Source organism: Giraffa tippelskirchi, chromosome 9, assembly GCF_054371585.1.
Source record: "Giraffa tippelskirchi isolate mGirTip1 chromosome 9, T2T-mGirTip1v1.2.pri, whole genome shotgun sequence".
Lineage (NCBI taxonomy): Eukaryota > Metazoa > Chordata > Mammalia > Artiodactyla > Giraffidae > Giraffa > Giraffa tippelskirchi.
Window position 1 is genome coordinate 138361590 of NC_137283.1, and position 18808 is coordinate 138380397.

Sequence of the window (18808 nt, forward strand, 5' to 3'; positions counted from 1 at the left end):
GATTTTTGTGTCTATGTTCATCAGTAATATTGACCTGTAATTTTCTCTTTTTGTGGTATCTTTGGTTTTGGTATTGGAGCCTCATAGAATAAGTTTGGAAGTATTCCTTCCTCTGTAGTTTTTTGGAATAGTTTCAGAAGGATTGGTCTTAACTCTTCAAAGTTTAATAGAATTCACCTGTGAAGTCATCTGGTCCTGGACATTTGTTTGTTGGAAGTTTTTAAATCACAGTTTCAATTGCATTCCTTATGACTGGTCTGTTCATATTTTGTATTTCTTCCTGGCTCAGTTTTGGAAGATTGTACTTTTCTAAGAACTCATCCATGTTTTCTAGGCTGTCCCTTTTATTGGCAATATAGTGGTATCAGGTGTAACTTCTTTTTCATTTCTAATTTTTATTGGTTTGAATCCTTTCTCTTTCTTGATGAGTGTGACTAAAGATTTATCAATTTTGTTTATCATTTCGAAGAACCAGCTTTTAGTTTCATTGATATTTTCTGTTTTTTGTTTCTATTTATTTATGCTCTGATCTTCGTGATTTCTTTCCTTCTACTAGATGTCAGTTTAGGTTGTTTGAGATTTTTCTGGTTTCCTGATGTATGCTTGTATCACTGTACACTTCCCTCTTAGATTTTGCTGTGCTCCACAGGCTTTGGATTGTTATTTTCATTTGTCTCTAGGTATTTTTTATTTCTTCAGTAATTCATTAGTTGTTCAGTAGCATATTGTTTACCCTCTATTTGTGTATTTTGCAGTTTTTTTTGTAGTCGTTTTCCAGTCTTATAGTGTTGTAGTCAGAAAAGAAGTTTGATATGATTTTAATTTTCTTAAATATACTGGGACCTGATTTGTGGTCTAGCATGTGATCTATCCTAGAGAATGTTTCATATGCACTTGAATGTGTATTCTGCTTTTAGATGGAATGTTCTATAAATATCAATTAAGTTCATCTGGTCTAATGTTTCCTTTAAGGTCTGTGTTACCTTGATTTTTGGACGGTGAAGAAAGCTGAGTGCCACAGAATTGATGCTTTTGAACTGTGGTGTTGGAGAAGACTCTTGAGAGTCCCTTGGACTGCAAGGAGATCCAATCAATCCATCCTAAAAGAGATCAATTCTGGGTGTTCATTGAAAGGTCTGATGTTGAAACTGAAACTCCAATACTTTGGCCACCTCATGCAAAGGGTTGACTCATTGGAAAAGACCCTAATGCTGGGTAGGATTGGGGGCAGGAGGAGAAGGGGACAACAGAGGATGAGATGGTTGGATGGCATCACCGACTCGATGGACATGGGTTTGGGTAGACTCCGGGAGTTGGTGATGGACAGAGAGGCCTGGCGTGCTGCAATTCATGGGGTTGCAAAGAGTTGGACACGACTGAGCGACTGAACTGAACTGAACTGACCTTGATTTTTCTCTCTGGATGATCTGTCCATTGATGTTAAGTGTGGTGTTGAAGTCCTCCACTATTGTGTTATTGTCAATTTTCCTTTTATGGCTGTTAGTATTTGCCTTATATATTGAGATGCTCCTATGTTGGGTGAATATACATTTACAATTATTATATCTTCTTCCTGGATTTATCCCTTGATCACTATGTAGTGTTCTTCTTTGTCTCTTATAACATTTTTTTAATTTTGAAGTCTATTGTGCCTGATAATGAGTATTGCCACTCGAGCTTTCTTTTGATTTCCATTTGCATGGAATACCCTTTACATTCCTTCACTTTGAGTTAGTATGTCTCTAGATCTGAGGTGGATCTCTTGTAGGAAGTACATATGTGTTTATATATATATAGATCTTTTTATCCAGTCACTCTTTTGATTGGAGCATGTACATTTAATTACTGATAAGTATGTTCGTATTACCATTTTGTTAATTGTTAGGGGCTTGTTTTTGTAGGTCTTCCCCTCCCCCTTTCTTCTTTTGTTCTTTACTCGTGTGATTTGATGATTATCTTTAGTGTTGTTTGAATTGCTTTTTCTTTTGTGTGTATATATCTATTGTAGATTTTTGGTTTGTGGTTACCGTGAGGTTTTGATATAGCAGTGTAAATATATATGTGTGTGTATATAGACTATATATATATATATATCTAGATATACTCAGATGCTTAGTCATGTCCAACTCTTTGTGACCCCATGGGCTGTAGCCTGCCAGGCTCCTCTGTCCATGGGCTTCTCCTGGCAAGAATCCTGGAGTGGGTTGCCATTTCCTCCTCTAGGGGATCTTCCTGACCTAGGGATTGAAATTGTCTCTTATTTCTCCTGCATTGGCAGGATTCTTTACCACTAGTGCCACCTGGATCTATCTATCTATCTATATAACCAGTTAAAGGATACACAAAACAATTAGATGTAAAATATGATAGTGGAAACAGTAATCATTTTAATTGTTTTGTGTATCATCTAATTGTTTTATGTATCCCTTAACTGCTTATTGTGGATCTTGATGATTTTGCTACTTTTAACTTCCCTAGTAGTTTTGTTTGTGGATGATTTCTTGCCTTTACTGTATATTTGCTTTTAATGAAGAGCTTTTCATTTCATAACTTTCTTGTTTCTGATTAACATTTGTTGTAAAACTGGTTTGTTGGTGCTCACATTTTAGCTTTTGCTTGTCTGTAAAGTTTCTGATCTCTTCAAATCTGAATGAGATCCTTTCTGGGTAGAGGTTGTAGGTTTTCCCCTTTGATCACTTTAAATATATCATGCCACTCCCTTCTGGCCTGCAGTTTCTTTTGTTGAAATATCAACTGATAGCTTTATGGGAGTTCCCTTGTATGTTATTTGTTGCTTTACCCCTGCTGCTGTTAATATTCTAATTTTTGTCATTTCCTAAAATTTCTTTGATCTCTAAAATTGTAATCAAAACTGTCAACATAAACCTCAAGTTAGTAGTCACCAAGGAAACTGTTATTAGCAAAATACTGGTAACAAATTTAAAATTGTCTCTGTTCACATGATGGTGCTTTTCTCTTCCATTTCTTGGCTTTATAGCTCCTGCCCCAAACCAGTGAAAAGCCAAAAGATGTGAAAAAATGACAAGAGTATTTTTGAGCAGGTTTAGGTGTTCAAGTGTTAAATAGGATGGATTGAAGGGATGATGTTTCTTAGGTCATCTAAAATTGCTTTTCTAGCCTGATCCAATAGCCATTTCATCATGACTTTTAATGTTCTATGCACAAAACATATATAGGCCAATAAGTGAATAATTTCCATTAGTTAAAAAAAAAATGCAAAAGATGGTTGCATTTATTGGTGCCTGTGACTCTGTGACCCTATGGACTGTAGCCTACCAGGCCTCATGGAATTTTCTAGGCAAGAATACTGGAGTGGGTTGCCATTTCCTTCTCCAGTTAATATGCAATAATCTACTTTAAAACACTTTAACATATACTTTGTGATGTATACATATGTTGTTAAGTCATGTCCAACTCTTTGTGACTCCATGGACCGTATATAGCATGCCAGGCCTCCCTATCCCTCATTATCTCCTGGAGTTTGCTCAAGTTCATGTTCATTGAATCAGTGATGCTATCCAAACCATCTCTTCTTCTGCTGTCTTCTTCTTTTGCTTTCAATCTTTCCCAGCATCAGGGTATTTTCCAGTGAGTCAACTCTTCACATCAGGTGGCCAGAGTATTGGAGCTTCAGCACCAGTCCCTCCAAAGAGTATTGAGGATTGATTTCCTTTACGATTGACTGGTTTGATCTTCTTGCTGTCCAAGGGACTCTCAAGAGTATATATACATGTATATATAAACTATACATGTTTAGTTTAATCTTACCATGGGGGTAGGACAGATAGGATTTGAAGGACCCCAATCTGGTGGCTTTAAACATTGCTATCTAAATCTGTATCACTGTTAATCAGCAGAAAGGATGTTAGTAACTTTTCATTAGTGAATGGAGCTTGAAAGATCAGTGGTTGTCTAGAAAGGCTGAGAGGGAATAGGCATGAGGTAAAAGAATATGGCAGATCCTGCAAGCTCAGGACTTTTAATTAGTACTGTAGGTGTAGAGTTCTGGGGGTTCGCCTTCCCCCAACCCACCCATTTAGGACTGTGCTTCCCGATCCAATCAGCTTACCTAATCCTGCCTTTAGAATATCACTGTGGTCCTACCTGTTGTGAGGCAAATCATAATCCCGCAGACACCTTGATGATGGGTTTGAGAAGGAACTTCCTCAAGCTTTCCAAAGACCGTTCATGTGAATTAATGTTTGTTCATGTGAAAGAACTGTTTTAGATTTGCTTTTATTATAATATACCACCAGGTAGTGAAGTTATGCAAGAGGAAACATATAGCCTTACCTTCCAGTAAAGGTTTGTGGCTGTCTACCAAATGAACATGTGACTGGTGACTAAACTGGCCTAAAACAGACTACAATGGTGTGGAAAAGGAAACAGAAAGCCCATGAACCTTCATGCCATGGAGAGGGTCATATTTGATCCGAGACCTTCCCCTAATGTAGTCCCTACTGAGCACCTCTTTAACATCAGTAGGTGGATATGTACTGATCTAAAGGGGCTGGAGAGAAAGCAATCCAGTCGTAAAGGTCATCCTCTGGCAGTGTAGCTAACAAAATGAGTTAACAATTTTCTATCACTTCTAATTAAAACTTGCTTACTTAGAGGCTTTCAGTTTGCTAATGATTTTGCTCAAGTTAAATATAAATAAAAAAAGGAAAACCTAGCAAATACTGAATTCCTGCTCTAAATTTTAAAGAAACCTATTCTGTATGCCTGTTCAGAGGAAGATGGTTGAGGTTAAGTGAAGAACAATTGGAAAACTCAAGAATCAACCTAAGTGCAGTTATAACATAGGAGAAACCTAAAAGTAAACTATGTCAAACACATTTTATTTGGTGTTTTCATGCTAGGTCAATCTAAACAACAACAACAAAGACCCAATTTGAACAGATTTTCTTTTAATATGACTATGTGTACATGGACAACTGAGAACAGGGAAAACCCCCAAATTAATGTTTCAACAACTTACAGCTGTTACTAAAGATGGTATGTTGGTATTTTAAGGAAACAGTCCAGTAAATGAACAGCCCCTCATTCAATCTAATTAACCAACCCCTCTTTTAATAAAAACACACTCTAGTGGCAGAAGCTTATCATTTTTTAAAAATACTCCATAATAAAACATGTGTTTCCTCAATGTTCTCTCTCCTTCAGTATTTAGTTACTAACAGTCTCTCAAATGGTAAAATAAAATTGAATTTATATCATCAAATGAAAGTGCAAATTTGTACAGCCAAGCTCAGCAGCGGAAGTGAAGGGTGAAAGCCGATGGCTGTCACACAGAACAAGGACCTTCATGAAGGTGTCCTGCAGTGTCCTGGGTGCCAAACACAGTCAACATTCCATCATTTTTTTCATTGCTCTTAAACGAGCAAAACCAAATTTTTTTTTTTTATTTAAAGAAATAATAGTAAATCTTTATTCCCTCGCACATAATTTGAGATTCGGTAAGGCAAAGATAAGTCCCACCATCACTGGGGACAGCAGCAATAAACAGACTTCAGAAATAGCCCTGAATTATCAGCAACATTCTCTCACGGTAATATAAGGAATGCATCTCATAAATCAAATCTGCAGTGTTATCACATTGTTCTAATTTATTTGATTAGTTTCTCTGAAAAACTTTATAAATACATTATTTAAGAGGACAGTAAATTATTTTCTTGCTCTAGAAAAAATAATTTTTTCACATTTTAAAACTTGAGTACGCTTTAGCAAAAAGATGCAAGAAGAATGGGACAGCGGGGTTTGCAGAATGTCCATGTACAAGTTGCATTTACAGGAACCTGGTAATCTGCCTCTACAAACAGAGCTCTTTGTAATAATATTTTAACAAACAGGCTTAATTTAAACACCTCTCCTATTGACTCTACCTGTGGAACCAAGAGGTACTTATATTTTCAAGTATTATATTGTAAAAGGTAAAAATTTTTGTGTCAATTTTACATGTTAGCATTTAAAGACCAAAATATCTATGTGAAAAATCATGCCTACTCAGCCCATTTTTGATAGCCAAATGGTCTCGTCTTTTAAAGAATGCAGAAAAATATTGATTTCCTAAGAAGGAGCACACTGGAAAAAGCCATTTTAAAGTACTGAAGAACAAGGAGCATTTTTTTTTTTCTCTACTGGCGAAAATTATTAGAAAAGCTTTCCAGTCTGTTGTCTTTAGCTAGTTTTAATAAAATCTTTTCAAAATGATGGTCAAGAAATCTTTAGAAAACTGGAGGAAGAGAAGATGCTCCTTTGTAGCATGGAAGGAATTCCATTAACTGTAGAAATTCTTTTTAAATTTCTGCTTTGGTTCTTCAAAAGAAATGCTCATATAACTTCTATATTAGGAGACAAGAAAGAACAGATTAATATGACATTTACCTAAAGTCTTAGAAAATACTACCGTAATATCTTATCAATATGTTCCTAAAACTTTACCACGCTTTTTATACACTGTCTTACATAAGAACAGGCAATTTTATCAGGATCCCTGGTCTTCTAAGTGAATTCTACCACTAATAGGAAAACACATGTCCTTTCTTTAACTTAAGCTATATATCATTTGCTTTTTCAAATTGTGTAAGTCAATTGTACTTTGCTTTGAGATTAGAAACTTTACATTCATTAGTCTTGAATCCTCAGTACCTGATGCTTCAGGCTCCAGTCATATGTTGAAGCTGAAATAAATGACGGTTGATAAGTAGCCATGAACAAAAAAAAACCCCTACCACCACCTACTAGTGCAGACACTGGACTATGTTCTTAGAAAAGAGTGGGAATGAAATGACAGGTAAATCATTAAATCACCTTTAAATCAAAAGGTGATTTAAAACCTGGCAAATGAAACAAAGTCATCTGAACATTCCTTCCATCTCTGTGAATCTGTGACGTGACAAAGTAGGAAGCTGTACCAGGAGTGTTTCCATCAACACATAGGTAATCAGGTTGTTCTCAAAGGCTTAATTTAACAGAATGTCAGGTGTTAATAGCTTTCATTTACAGTGGACCTTCTTCCTTTTACAATCTAAAAAAGTAGATCATTAAAGCAAAGTTACAGGCCCAAGGGTCAGTATCTTAGAGGAGGGAAAAAAGACTAGCTTCATTTGTATAAAGGTTCAAAATTGGCTTTTTCAACCAGTTTTAAACTGGAAAATATTTTTTAGAAGTGCAGATGCAATATAATACAAAACAATTTGACCACAAGTAATACTTTACTGACTCATCTAAACATCCTGAATTTGCCTGGCGCTGTTCATGACAATATAAAGAGATGCTGGTCAATACGTGCAAGTGAGGTGCTGGGAGAGAGGGAAGTTGATAGAATTCCAAGAGGTTTGTAAAGAGATGAAGCTGGATTATCCAGTTTGTTCTTGAGCCTGATGAGATTGTGCTGTTGAGTCACTAGGAGCACTGAGTTGGCAATTTTTTATGTTGTTATTTCTCTGGGTCCTGTAAAGCTATTGTTCTTTTTGGACAATGACTTCAGCTTAAGTGTAAGTCTAAGAGAGTCAACAGCTGCAGTCACTCAACTAGGAATGGAAGGCCCCTGGGTTCAGTATACTCCTATACTGGTCCTGTTACCTAAATCATTATCTCATTACACGTAAAAAGGACAATAATATATTATCCCAGGTTGCTGTGCCAAACAAGAGAAAAATCGTGGGAGAACATGCTGAAAGTGAAAAAAGTGACAGTGTTAGTTGCTCAGTTGTGTCCAACTTTTTGCGACCCTATCAACTGCAGCCCGCCAGGCTCCTCTCTCAATGGGGTTCTCCAGGCAAGAAAACAGGAGTGGGTAGCCATTCCCTTCTCCAGGGGATCTTCCCGACCTAGGGATTGAATCTGTGTCTCCTGCACTGCAGGGGAATTCTTTACCATTTGAGCCACATGTTGGCAGTCTTCAAATATCTTTAGAACTGAGAAAGATGGAATAGAAACCAACAAACCTTGTCTGCAGTGGACAGAACTTGGTTCAATGGCCACTCAGTTATGGTAAAGTTTTTGTCTCACTATAAAGCATGTTCTGACCAGCAGTGTCTCTGGGCAATGAATGTTTGTGAGAGGAGGCCCACAGATACCCACACGTGCTACAGACTGAATTTCTACACTGAGTGGGAGAATAAGAGGGGCCCTAGAAGTTGCCCAACACAACTCAAAATTCAATTTCTATGACCCGTGCAGTCTTTTCCATGAGGTGTATTTGGTTCCTTGAAGGACAAAGTGTGCCAAAGTCATACAGCAGAAGGTTCACCGCCTCTTAAGTGTTAGTTGCTCAGTCATGTCTGACTCTGCAATTCCATGGACCATAGCGCACCAGGCTCCTCTGTCCATGGATTCTTCAGGCAAGAATACTGGAGTGGGTTGCCATTCCCTTCTCCATCCCTCTTCGGTGTCACCTATTTCTGATGTTTACTAAAGGGAGTTTGAGGCAAGCTTACCTGCTGTCTGTTGTGTCTGAACACCGTCTACCTGAGGCAGGGGCCCAAGTGTCCCTTCATCATCAAAGGCCAAAATTGGATTCAATGGAATATCTGGATTCTCACTGTTGGTGACATCTAGTCTGGATGGTTTAGAGCCAATGGGTAAGTTTATAATTTCTTCAAAATTTTCATTCTGAACTGATATTCCATTTTCACTTGGTTGTTTTTCCAAACTGGGAGTACTAGGGAGTTCGAAAAATCAAAATTAAAGGAGTTAATATTAAAACTGGAAAATATTTTTAGGACAACCCAAAACTTTTATAATAAATCAGAATGACATTTTTAATAAAAATGGTGAGTTCCAACATATTTATACTTTATTTTTAAAAAAATCTGTTTTTAAACTTAATCAAATGGAACAACTTGTCAGTTAGAATAGATCATTATCAATAATTCTACATACATTTAACAATTTCTACTGCATGCATTTTATATCCCTGTGTCTGATAGAAATAGCCCTTATTAGGATCTTTACTTCAAGGATGAGGGGATTATAACTTGGGGGTAAGGGGGATAATTTACACACGTTGCACAAGTACTGAGAGACAGTCTGCATTCCAGACTGGCTACATGATTTCTGGTCCTATGTTTTGCTCATAATGCTTTGCTCATAATGCTGTTTTGTACACTGCCTGGCTATTCAAATTCTTCCTGGCTATCTCCAGCTTCCTAAAACATGAACATAATTGTATAGGTTAATTGTTCTCATCTTTTCCCCTTAACTCTGCCTCTGACGCTACCTCGATTCTTAGCAATTCATGCTTAATATCTTGGATTTTTGAGATACATTCAATTGGCCATGAAATCCTTAATTTTCTACCTGTAATTTCTTTTAGGTTTTTTGCTCCCTCTACACACTCCATAACCAAATCAGCAGCCCTTTTTAGGTTATATGTTCATTATCATGTTTTACAATGTGACAAAACAATACCTGTGCATCAAACGGATGCTAGATTAATTTTACTGTTGATTTTACCTGACTGTAGCAGTTAACATATTTGCAAGCTTCATGATTTGTTCAGTGCTCATAAGAAAATGACCTTGTTTGACAGAAGTTAGTCTTCAAATGGAAAATGAGGCAAAAATTGTGAATGTTTTAACTTTTAATATACATTGATTATTAATTGAATGTTTAGCTATAGACAGGTCTATAGAAGAGATCAGAAAATCAGGTCTCTGTCAGTAATGCCAGCAACTTGAACTTTAGTAAGTTAGTCTTCTTTCTATCTCTTTCCCAAATGGTAAAAATGAAGCTAATATACATCCAATCTTTCCACTGTCCCCCTCCCTCTTTTTTTTTTTTGAGGCATCTTTGCTTCTCTGCCCCTGTATTGAGGATATAGTTTACTTTCCTCAGTCAGTGAGATATATTGACTTTGTGGAACATATTCTAAAGCATTTCTGATTTGGATATTTTGGTACATTTTTTGTTAACTATTAAACCTCTTTTAGGAGAAAAATAAAGATGCCTGACCTAACTGCATCACAAGGTATTGCAGGGTACAGTGAAAATAATATTTGTAAGAGTGCTGTGGAAAAGAACATAAAATTATTATACAGATTCAGACTATGATGGTGTGGTGCTTTCCCACTATTGTACCATGGAACTGAGAGGAAGCTTGGCATCACAGTCTACATGAGTGTGCATGCATGCACACACAATGAATGCCTGCCATCCTAGTCTTTCCCAATATGAATGGGCTTTCTGTAACCAGGGAGAATTGCGGTTCTCATCCCACAGAGATTTGGCAAAAGAAGAATACATCTTCTAAGCCCTTGTTTCTTGACCATGTCAACTCCGTCACCTTCCAGGCCTGCGTGTGCTGACAAGCTATAATGGCAACACCAACCCCAGGTTTGACTCAACAGCTGACTTCATCTTCCCCTTCCACTACTACCCAACTGCTCCACCCAGTCTTGTTAACAGTTAGAGGAATAATCATACCATATGCTTTGGATGACCAATTATTAAATGTTCAGAGGACACAGTGATATGAAAAAACTATAAAACTGAAGTTCAAGTTGCTGAGGTTAGGGTTTATGGATCCTCTTTAAGATACAAGAACCAGCTTTTGAATTCCCCTTCTTTGGCTTATAGTCGAGGTTGAAGCTGGATGCAAGACTTTTGAAGATATGTTTCAGGTTCTTATATAATGATTGATCACTTGGTGATTTTACCACTGAAGAGAGTCAGCTAATCTATAAGCTAATTTTATTCCCTGGAGAGAATTGTTAGTGGCTTAAAATACTTACTTCTTGTTACAATAATGGGGCACTCTCTGCAGTACTTTTTATAGGAGTTGGAAATGAATATTTTATTTGAAAATCAAACTAATTTAAAAATGAAATATTACTTAATATGTCTCAGATAATTTTGAAAATTTATTCAACATAATCAAAAGCTTATTGTTAACGTATCTCTTCAGAAAATTGTTTTTTTTTTTTGGAATTGTAAGTGGGCAAAATAAAAAATGTTTACTGTCCCAGAAAGATATATAAAGATACCCTATGACACCTTAGGATGACTTGTCTTTTCATTTCTGCCAATACTATAAAACGTGTGGTATGTGTTTTTAGATTAAGAATTTATATCAAGCATTATGCCATATACCTTAAACTTACACAGTGCTATATGTCAATCACATCTCAATATAACTGGGAGGACAAAAGACCTTAGATCTTAAGACATATTGTTCTATCAATTAAAAGAAAATTAATTTGAGGAGCTTCAATTCTCTTATGGTATCTAAGGCTGGCATTAGAGACAGAACTTTTTTCATGTTTGAGAGAGTGCTGTTAAAATTCTGTCAATATAAATGCAAGGGAAGAGAAAGGCAATCTTCCCTCAACCCACACTTCTTAACTATTGTTAGCAACCATTGTTTCCTCGTAGGAAGTCCTACTACTGGTATAAGAAATACTGGCATCTAAATTACTTTTAGTAAGGAACAAACCTGTGACACACTATAATATTATATACAGTAAAAATACAGCTGTTATATATCATCAAAGTGTGTGAAGATGGTCTAGGATCATGCCAAAGATATATAAAGGAAAGTAACAAATTATTCCCTGTAACTTGATTAAATAGCCACACAAAAACCTCATCATCATATTTAGCAGTTCAAGAAAAGAAATTTTCCTTTTCTCAGATTACAAAATTACTACCTCTAACCAAAATAATGAACCTAAATATAATAAATCTGCATGTCAAAACTCTGAAATTCTGGTGGGATTTGGCAGAGCCAAGGGTGGGGGTGGGGAGGATGGTTAGACAAAAACTGTCATGCTTTGCTCTAATGTGCTAAGAAAAGCCCCAGCTGTGTAACTCACCTGTCCACAGTCACTTTTGATTGGTGAGAGGTAACCACATGGGTGCTGGCCTCTGGTTCCTCCGATCCTGGAGAGTTTGTCATATTTGGAAGTGTAGATACTGCTGGACATAGCAAAGATGATGGGATAAAGGGTTACTACTACTCTACTATCAAACCCAAAGCCCAGCAGCCAGGATGCTTGGATTTATGTCCTGGCTCTGCCACTTACCAGCTGTGTGACCTCGGGCAAGCCATAAATGCTCTGTGCCTTGGTTTCCTCATGGATAATAGTACCTATCTCATAGGCTACTGTGAGAAGTAAATGTACTTAGAACACCGCACGGCATATTGTAAGGGTGGAAACTAGGGCTGCTATTATTTTTGCCTGCACCCAATTGATTTTGGGGAAAATATGTAATACTGAAATCATAGCAATTGATGAAGACAGCAGTATGTTGACTTGGCCAAGCTGATGCTGAACAAATGATTACTGAAGGATTTGGAGCAAATAATCATGAAATACCCTAAGTGGTGAAAAGTGGTTTTACCCTACTTGGTAAAACTCAGTTTAGCTCTAGTCACACTTAAGAATGGTATAGATTTCATACATGGAAGGCCAGTGAATTGTACCTAACTAGTCATTCAATGCTCCCTGCTGGAGTCTAGCGTAAGCCAACAGTATTGATAAGTGACTTTAAAATCTGGTCCAGGTTTATATAAAGTCTTATAAAACTTATGTAGATCATAGTTTCAGGGACCTTTGTGGCAGTATTATGGTTTCAGCTTGATGTCAGAGAATAAGTGAAATAATTCCAAAAAAGTGTTATTTCAAAGCCTAGTACAAATTGAACAAAACAGCCAGATGTACAAAGAAAAGATTGATAACTTAAAAGCTGTCAAAATTTGCAAAGTTGGTAACATATCTTCTGAGAAAACTTCTGGTAGGTCTGCAAATTCACCTGCCAGCCAGGCCTAGAATTCTCTTTGGAGCACTGGTAATACCATTTAGCCCTCAACCAGATGAGAGACTGGGAGAAGAGGAACATGTGTTAGATAATCCTCAGGCCTCTTTCTAGCAGTATTAAATCAAACTGATTATTAGTGATGATAAACACAGGTATGATGACTGACAAGTTTCACCTTCCCTCTCACCATTGTTCGTTCCAGAAGTGAGGTAAAAAGAATATCAAAAGAATTGATAGGGAAATAGCAGAAAGATTGGGGAAAGAAATAACAACTAGGAGCTGTTTGGCTCTGCACAATCTACAGCATCAGCTCCTCAAATAATCCTGAGTTGGTACAATTTACACCCTAAAATGCGCATTCTGATCACTCACTAGATGCCACACCTGCTTCAAGCCTGCATCTATTACAACATTCCTGGAGACAACCTGTTAAAAATACAGTGGGGTTAACAGGCAAGCATTAAGGCTGTTTTCCAAACAAATATAATTAGAGCATCTTTAAAAGAGCATGGGAACTTCCCTGGTGGTCCAGTGACTGGGAGACTCCATGCTCCCAAGGCAGGGGGCCTGGGTTCAATTTCTGGTCAGGGAACAAGATCTCACATGATGCAACTGGGAATTCAAATACTGCAACTAAAGATCCTGCCAAATACAACTAAGATCTGGAGCAGCCAAACAAATATTTAAAAATAAAGAGAGCATGAAAACACTATTAAGAAGGGATCATGACCTAAAGGACCTAGGAAAGCCTCTACTGAAGTAAAACCAAATCCCTAAACCCCAAATTTCACATTTGAAAACCCATAAGAGTTTATAGAGAATGTTCTTTTGTGTAAATCATTTCATTTGTCTTTAAGAAAAAAAAAAAAAAAACAGCAAAAGAAACTGAGGTATCTCTGGTCCTTTCTCTTCATATTAACATTGCATATGATGAAAGAAGAAAACTGAATAATGTACTATTGACCAACCACCCTTCTGTACAATCATGAAGTTCTATTTTTACTTGCATAAATTTTATTTAAAATCACCAAGAAATTAATCATCTCTGGCCAAAGCCTATGGCATATGAACAATTTTCTAATGAAATTTCAACAATTTTCAAATTTTAACTGTCTTCTGAAGTCAGAACTTAAATAACATTTAAATCCTTTTCTGAGAACTGCTGTAAGTACAAAAAGTTTAATGTCCTTAATAGCAAATATAAATACAGGTTCCTTTAGCAGATGGTGACAGTGTTAGTCCTATAGTCGTGTCCGACTCTTTGTGACCCCCATGGGCTGTAGCCCACCAGGCTCCTCTGTCCATGGAATTCTCCAGGTAAGAATACTGGAGCAGGTTGCCATTTCCTTCTCCAGGGGATCTTTCCGACCCAGGGATCAAGCCCAGGTTTCCAAATGATATTTAATTGTATATTCAAAGAAAATTAATTTTAATGTGTGTATATACTGGAGAAGGAAATGGCAACCCACTCCAGTATTCTTGCCTGGAAAATCCATGACAGAGGAGCCTGGTGGGTTATAGGCCATGGGGTCACAAGAGTTGCACATGGCTTAGTGACTAAACCATCCACCACTATACATACCTATAAAGGCATATATATCAGATATGGACACAAAAATATATACATATAGAAGAAGTATATGATATAAAATGACTTAAAATATCAAACACTCCATTAGAGTATAACCAAATGTGAAAAAATCTGCTAGAAATGCTAGAGATTTTTAGATAAAGGGGATTTATTTGTAGATTAGATGAGATACACCTAAGCTTCTGTGAATGAATGAGTTTTATTTTTAAATCAATGCTTATCTTGACCTCTACAGTCAATTTAAAAATTCTGCATTTGAATTGAGTTCACTGAAATACATACCTGTTCCTCCAGAGGGAGTTCCCTTGGTTATATCTCCATTTCTCTGATCAACAGTTTTCTAGCCAAGAAAAAAGACTTTTTAATGTTAAAATTACAAGTTAAAAAAAAAAAAACCATTAAAAATAGTTTAAAAAATGGCCATCTCAATACCTTATCTGAAGCTTCTGTTCTTCTGGTTCTTTTCATAATCTCCTCAAGTCGCTACAAGAAAGGAAGAATTGAGCAAACAGATTTGATAAAGGAAGAAAGCTAGCCTGGTGCATTTCACTGACTAAGCAAATAGCAGAGCATTGAAACACATCTATTATTTTGGGAAAATATTGTCTTTGTCTTAATTGGAGTTATTAAAAGAAGTTAATGGTGAAGAACCTGCCTTCCAATGCAGGAGACATAAGAGACACAGGTTCAGTCCCTGATTTGGGAAGACCCCCTGGAGGAGGAAATAGTAACCCACTCCAGCCTAGAGAATCCTGTGGGCAGAGGAGCCTGGAGGGCTACAGTCCATAGGGTCGCAAAGAGTCGGACACAGCAACTTGGCACAGCACACACACAAAAACGTTGGAATTGGCTTAGGCCACATGAATTGGAAGTAACTGTTTTTGGTGAGGACTGTAACACCAAGACCGATTTCTTTGGAGGAGAATATTAATACTGAGAGCTATTTTAGAGAACCTAAAATGGGCAAAACACATTTGTTTTCTGAATGTGGTGAGCCAGTCTCTCCATCTTTAGCCTGCTTCATTTTAGGAAGAATCAGAACAGTGAGTATCCCAAATACCTTCTTCCTCTCCAGGCGCTCTTGCTCTTCTTTCTGGAAATGCTTCTCCCGCTCCTGCCGGACCCTCTCTGCCTCTTCCCGAACACGAGCTTCTTCTTCCTTCTGAAAAGGAGAAGTCGGCATCGGCTTCGTAGGGACAAACTGGCTTTGCCCGCTGCCCCGAAATCCCCGGGCACAGGACGCAAGGACTAGGATGGCGCTCAGGGGCCTCAGAGCGCTCCTCAGCACACGCTAGACACCTTGCTCTGCTCATCTGAGCTGCCCTTCGCGCCATCCTGAGCCAGGGCTGCGCCGACCTGCTTCCCAGCCCGAGCCGGACCCCGCTACCTGTTTCCGGGTGCGCTCCATCTCCTCCTGCTCGCGCCGCGCCCGCTCCTCCTCCTGCCGCCGCAGCTGCTCTTCCCGCTCCCGGGCTAGCTCAGCTTCCAGCTGGCGGGCCTCCTCCTCTCGGCGGCTTCTCTCTTCAGCTACCTTCTGGGCCAATTCCTCTCGCTTTTGTCTGGAAAAAAGACCAACCAAGACAAAGAAACGTGAGGGGAGTTCCTTGGCGAGGCTGGAGCTTGCGGTTATCTCAAGGACGGTTTGTTGGGAGGTCTGCCGCAGTCTCCACTTGGATACATGTGAAGCCACTCTCTCCCCCACCTCATGTTGCCTTGTGGGAAACAGAAGCAAAATGTAACCACTCATATTCTGAGGGCAGCTTGTTTTTTTGTTTTAAGGTTCTGCAATATAACTATCTTTAAAGGCTCAAACTTGTTTAATCCAATAATGCTAACTTTTTAGGAAAGAATTTAACACTCCCCTCCCAGTTTCTGTAAATAAATAAATGTTATAACGTTCTGCGGCAGGACAGGGGAAGATGGACCATGTACGCTCCCTATTGGGACCAAGGGTAGGGCATGTCCAAGATGGTGGCCCAGCATACTTTCCTGAGAAGCAGTTCTGCTTATTTGAAGAACAATTATATTAACATTAGCCTTATTAGCTCCAGAAGGAGGCCAACTAAGCAAAGTGCCCCTGGCATATACTGTCTGGCAGGCAGTCATGGGGCACTTTATCTCCCAACAGCTACCCTATGAGAGGAACTCTATCTGGAAAGAAGAAAACATGAACTTTTATTACACAGCTTTAAAATAATAAGATAATGAGGAAACATGGAGATGAGTGAAATGTTAGATTAAAAAAAAACTCAGACTGTACAACTGTACCTCTATTGTGGTTACAATCATGAAAATATGTGTGTCTGTATATAGGCATGTGTATACACCCACACACTGTTCAGAGAATGGAATGGGTGAATCAAAATGTACATACTTATTGAAATCTGGTAGGATTATAGATGATTTTTTTCTTCAAACCTTTCTCCATCAATTTTGTATTGTCATTATAAAAAGAAAATGTGACTTAAAAAGTTGCTTAGTCATCAGAGGAACACCAGGTGAGAGTAATTCTGTAACAACTTATATAGATTCACCTTCAACACTACTACCACTTCTTCTGACTGAAGACTTAATCCAAGGTGTCACGAGGGTGTCCCTGAGCAGTGTTGCTCCATTACCTTTCGAGTTCTTCCTTCTCCCTCTTCTCTCTCTCCTCCTTCTCTCTCTGCTCTCGGGCCAGCCGCCTCTTCTCAGCCAGCAGCCTCGTGGCCTCTTCTGGGTCGGTGGTGCCCGCAGAGGTCTTCGGAGAAGCGCTGGCAGTCAGAGTGGATGACGGGGCTGGTGTCGGGGCTGGGGTGGAGGCTGGGGCCGGAGCTGGGGCTGAGGCTGCTGCTGGAGCAGCTGTACAAACAGGTACAAGGAGAAAGCCAATTGGAAACAAAAGCCAAAGAACAAAACAAAAACTAGCATCCCCCACACTCCAGGCCTAGAATTCATCATTAATAAAGGAAAAGGGAATGTTTATTATGGCGCATTCTCAGGGTTTCACTGTATTCTATCTGTAACCAGGCAACAGATAACAAAAAACTTCATGTGCGAGTGAGACATCCAAAGCTGACACTATGTCACTGAGTCTTATTTTTATACAGTTAAAGCAGTTAACAACACATATCGAACGTGTACTGAATATAGAGCCTCACGTTAGGTTCTGTAGGAAGTTATAACCCTAACAAAAAAAGATGAGAGCTCCCATTTGCCTTTCGTTACGTTAAAAAAAAAAATTCCTTCTTAAGTGACTATTTATCATTAGAGGACTAAAGCTCTTCTATGACCATGGCCAGTGTCCCTACTACGAGCCCAGGTTCAGGCTGGGAGGATGACAGTCAAGAGATCCCTTAGGTCCACCCAGCATTGTCTCCAGGTCCTAGAAGGAATGAGCCAGCACCTGTGCTCCTTAGACACAGCAGGTCTCCACTGCCAGTCCTGATGCGAACATGCAAGATTAGAGCAGTTCTCTGACCTTATCTGGATTCAGAGAAAGGACCTAGAGGGCTTGTGCAGCAGGGAACTCTCCCAACCCCCAACCCCAACCCCAGGCACCATGGTGAGATGTACCTGACCACTCCAGACTCTCCTTTCAAGACTTATATTTCTCTTGCTCCCACAAGTTTTTTCTTTGCCCTCAGGACATTTTTTTGGCCTTTCTCTTCTCCCACTTTACACGTAAACAGATACTGGACTCTCCCATTCCCTTAACAACATTATCATTTGTCTTGAGTCATCTATTCTTCTTTGCTCTCAACCCTCTATCTTCAAATTAAGTTTTAAAGAGAAAACTTTTGGATGAAGACAGTTTTCAACAAGATGTACTGAATTTCTAGTTCCAGGTGATTTTTAAACTTCTAGACAGCATCTGGTTAGTCTGGTAGAGATGAGATCCACTGGGTCTCCCGGAAAAAGTTCTGACCTCTGTCAGTCACACAGGCTAATAAGCCAGTGGTCCTCAAATTATAGTACATGTAGGATGTGAAGTATAAGTGAATTGTTAATCGCTCAGTCATGTCTGAATCTTTGCGACACCATGGTCCACAAGGCTCCTCTGTCCATGAGGTTCTCCAGGCAAGAATACTGGAGTGGATAGCCATTCCCTTCTCCAGGGGATCTTCCCGACCCAGGGATCAAACCTGGGTCTCCCATATTGCAGGCAGATTCTTTGCTGTCTGAGCTACCAGGGAAGCCCACACACAGGATAACTGCCACTGTTTTATCTGGCAATCCTGCACGGGAGTCAGATGAACTTAGTATCAGAGTCCATGGATCCACAACACATCCTGATTCAATAGGTCTGAGGTAGGGGCAGGGTTCTATAGTATGAAACATTACAGATGTGGTTGAAAAATATTTCCATGAATTTTTAGAAAATCCTCCTTCTAAAAGGTAGAGACTAATCCCCTCCAGTTGAGTGTGAGGTGAAGCTAGTGACCTGCTTAT

The 18808-nt window shown here is 38.7% G+C and overlaps 1 protein-coding gene across 47 annotated transcripts in view; it reads right to left on the reverse strand.

The window, feature by feature from the left end:
• Positions 1-4914: 4914 nt before the first annotated feature.
• Positions 4915-18808, reverse strand: part of MAP7 (microtubule associated protein 7) — a 175956-nt gene continuing 162062 nt past the window's right edge. For 24 of the 47 annotated variants that reach the window (XM_081528815.1, XM_081528816.1, XM_081528804.1 and 21 more), the window contains 8 exons: positions 16996-17218; positions 15765-15936; positions 15438-15539; positions 14810-14860; positions 14660-14717; positions 11841-11943; positions 8466-8689; positions 4915-6365 (listed from right to left, as the gene is read on the reverse strand). In XM_081528815.1, the coding sequence (XP_081384941.1) occupies positions 6355-6365; positions 8466-8689; positions 11841-11943; positions 14660-14717; positions 14810-14860; positions 15438-15539; positions 15765-15936; positions 16996-17218 (944 nt within the window). In that variant the 3' untranslated portion in view covers positions 4915-6354. The remainder of the gene's footprint in view (positions 6366-8465; positions 8690-11840; positions 11944-14659; positions 14718-14809; positions 14861-15437; positions 15540-15764; positions 15937-16995; positions 17219-18808) is intronic. The other 23 variants (XM_081528817.1, XM_081528818.1, XM_081528805.1 and 20 more) reach the window with 1 other exon arrangement.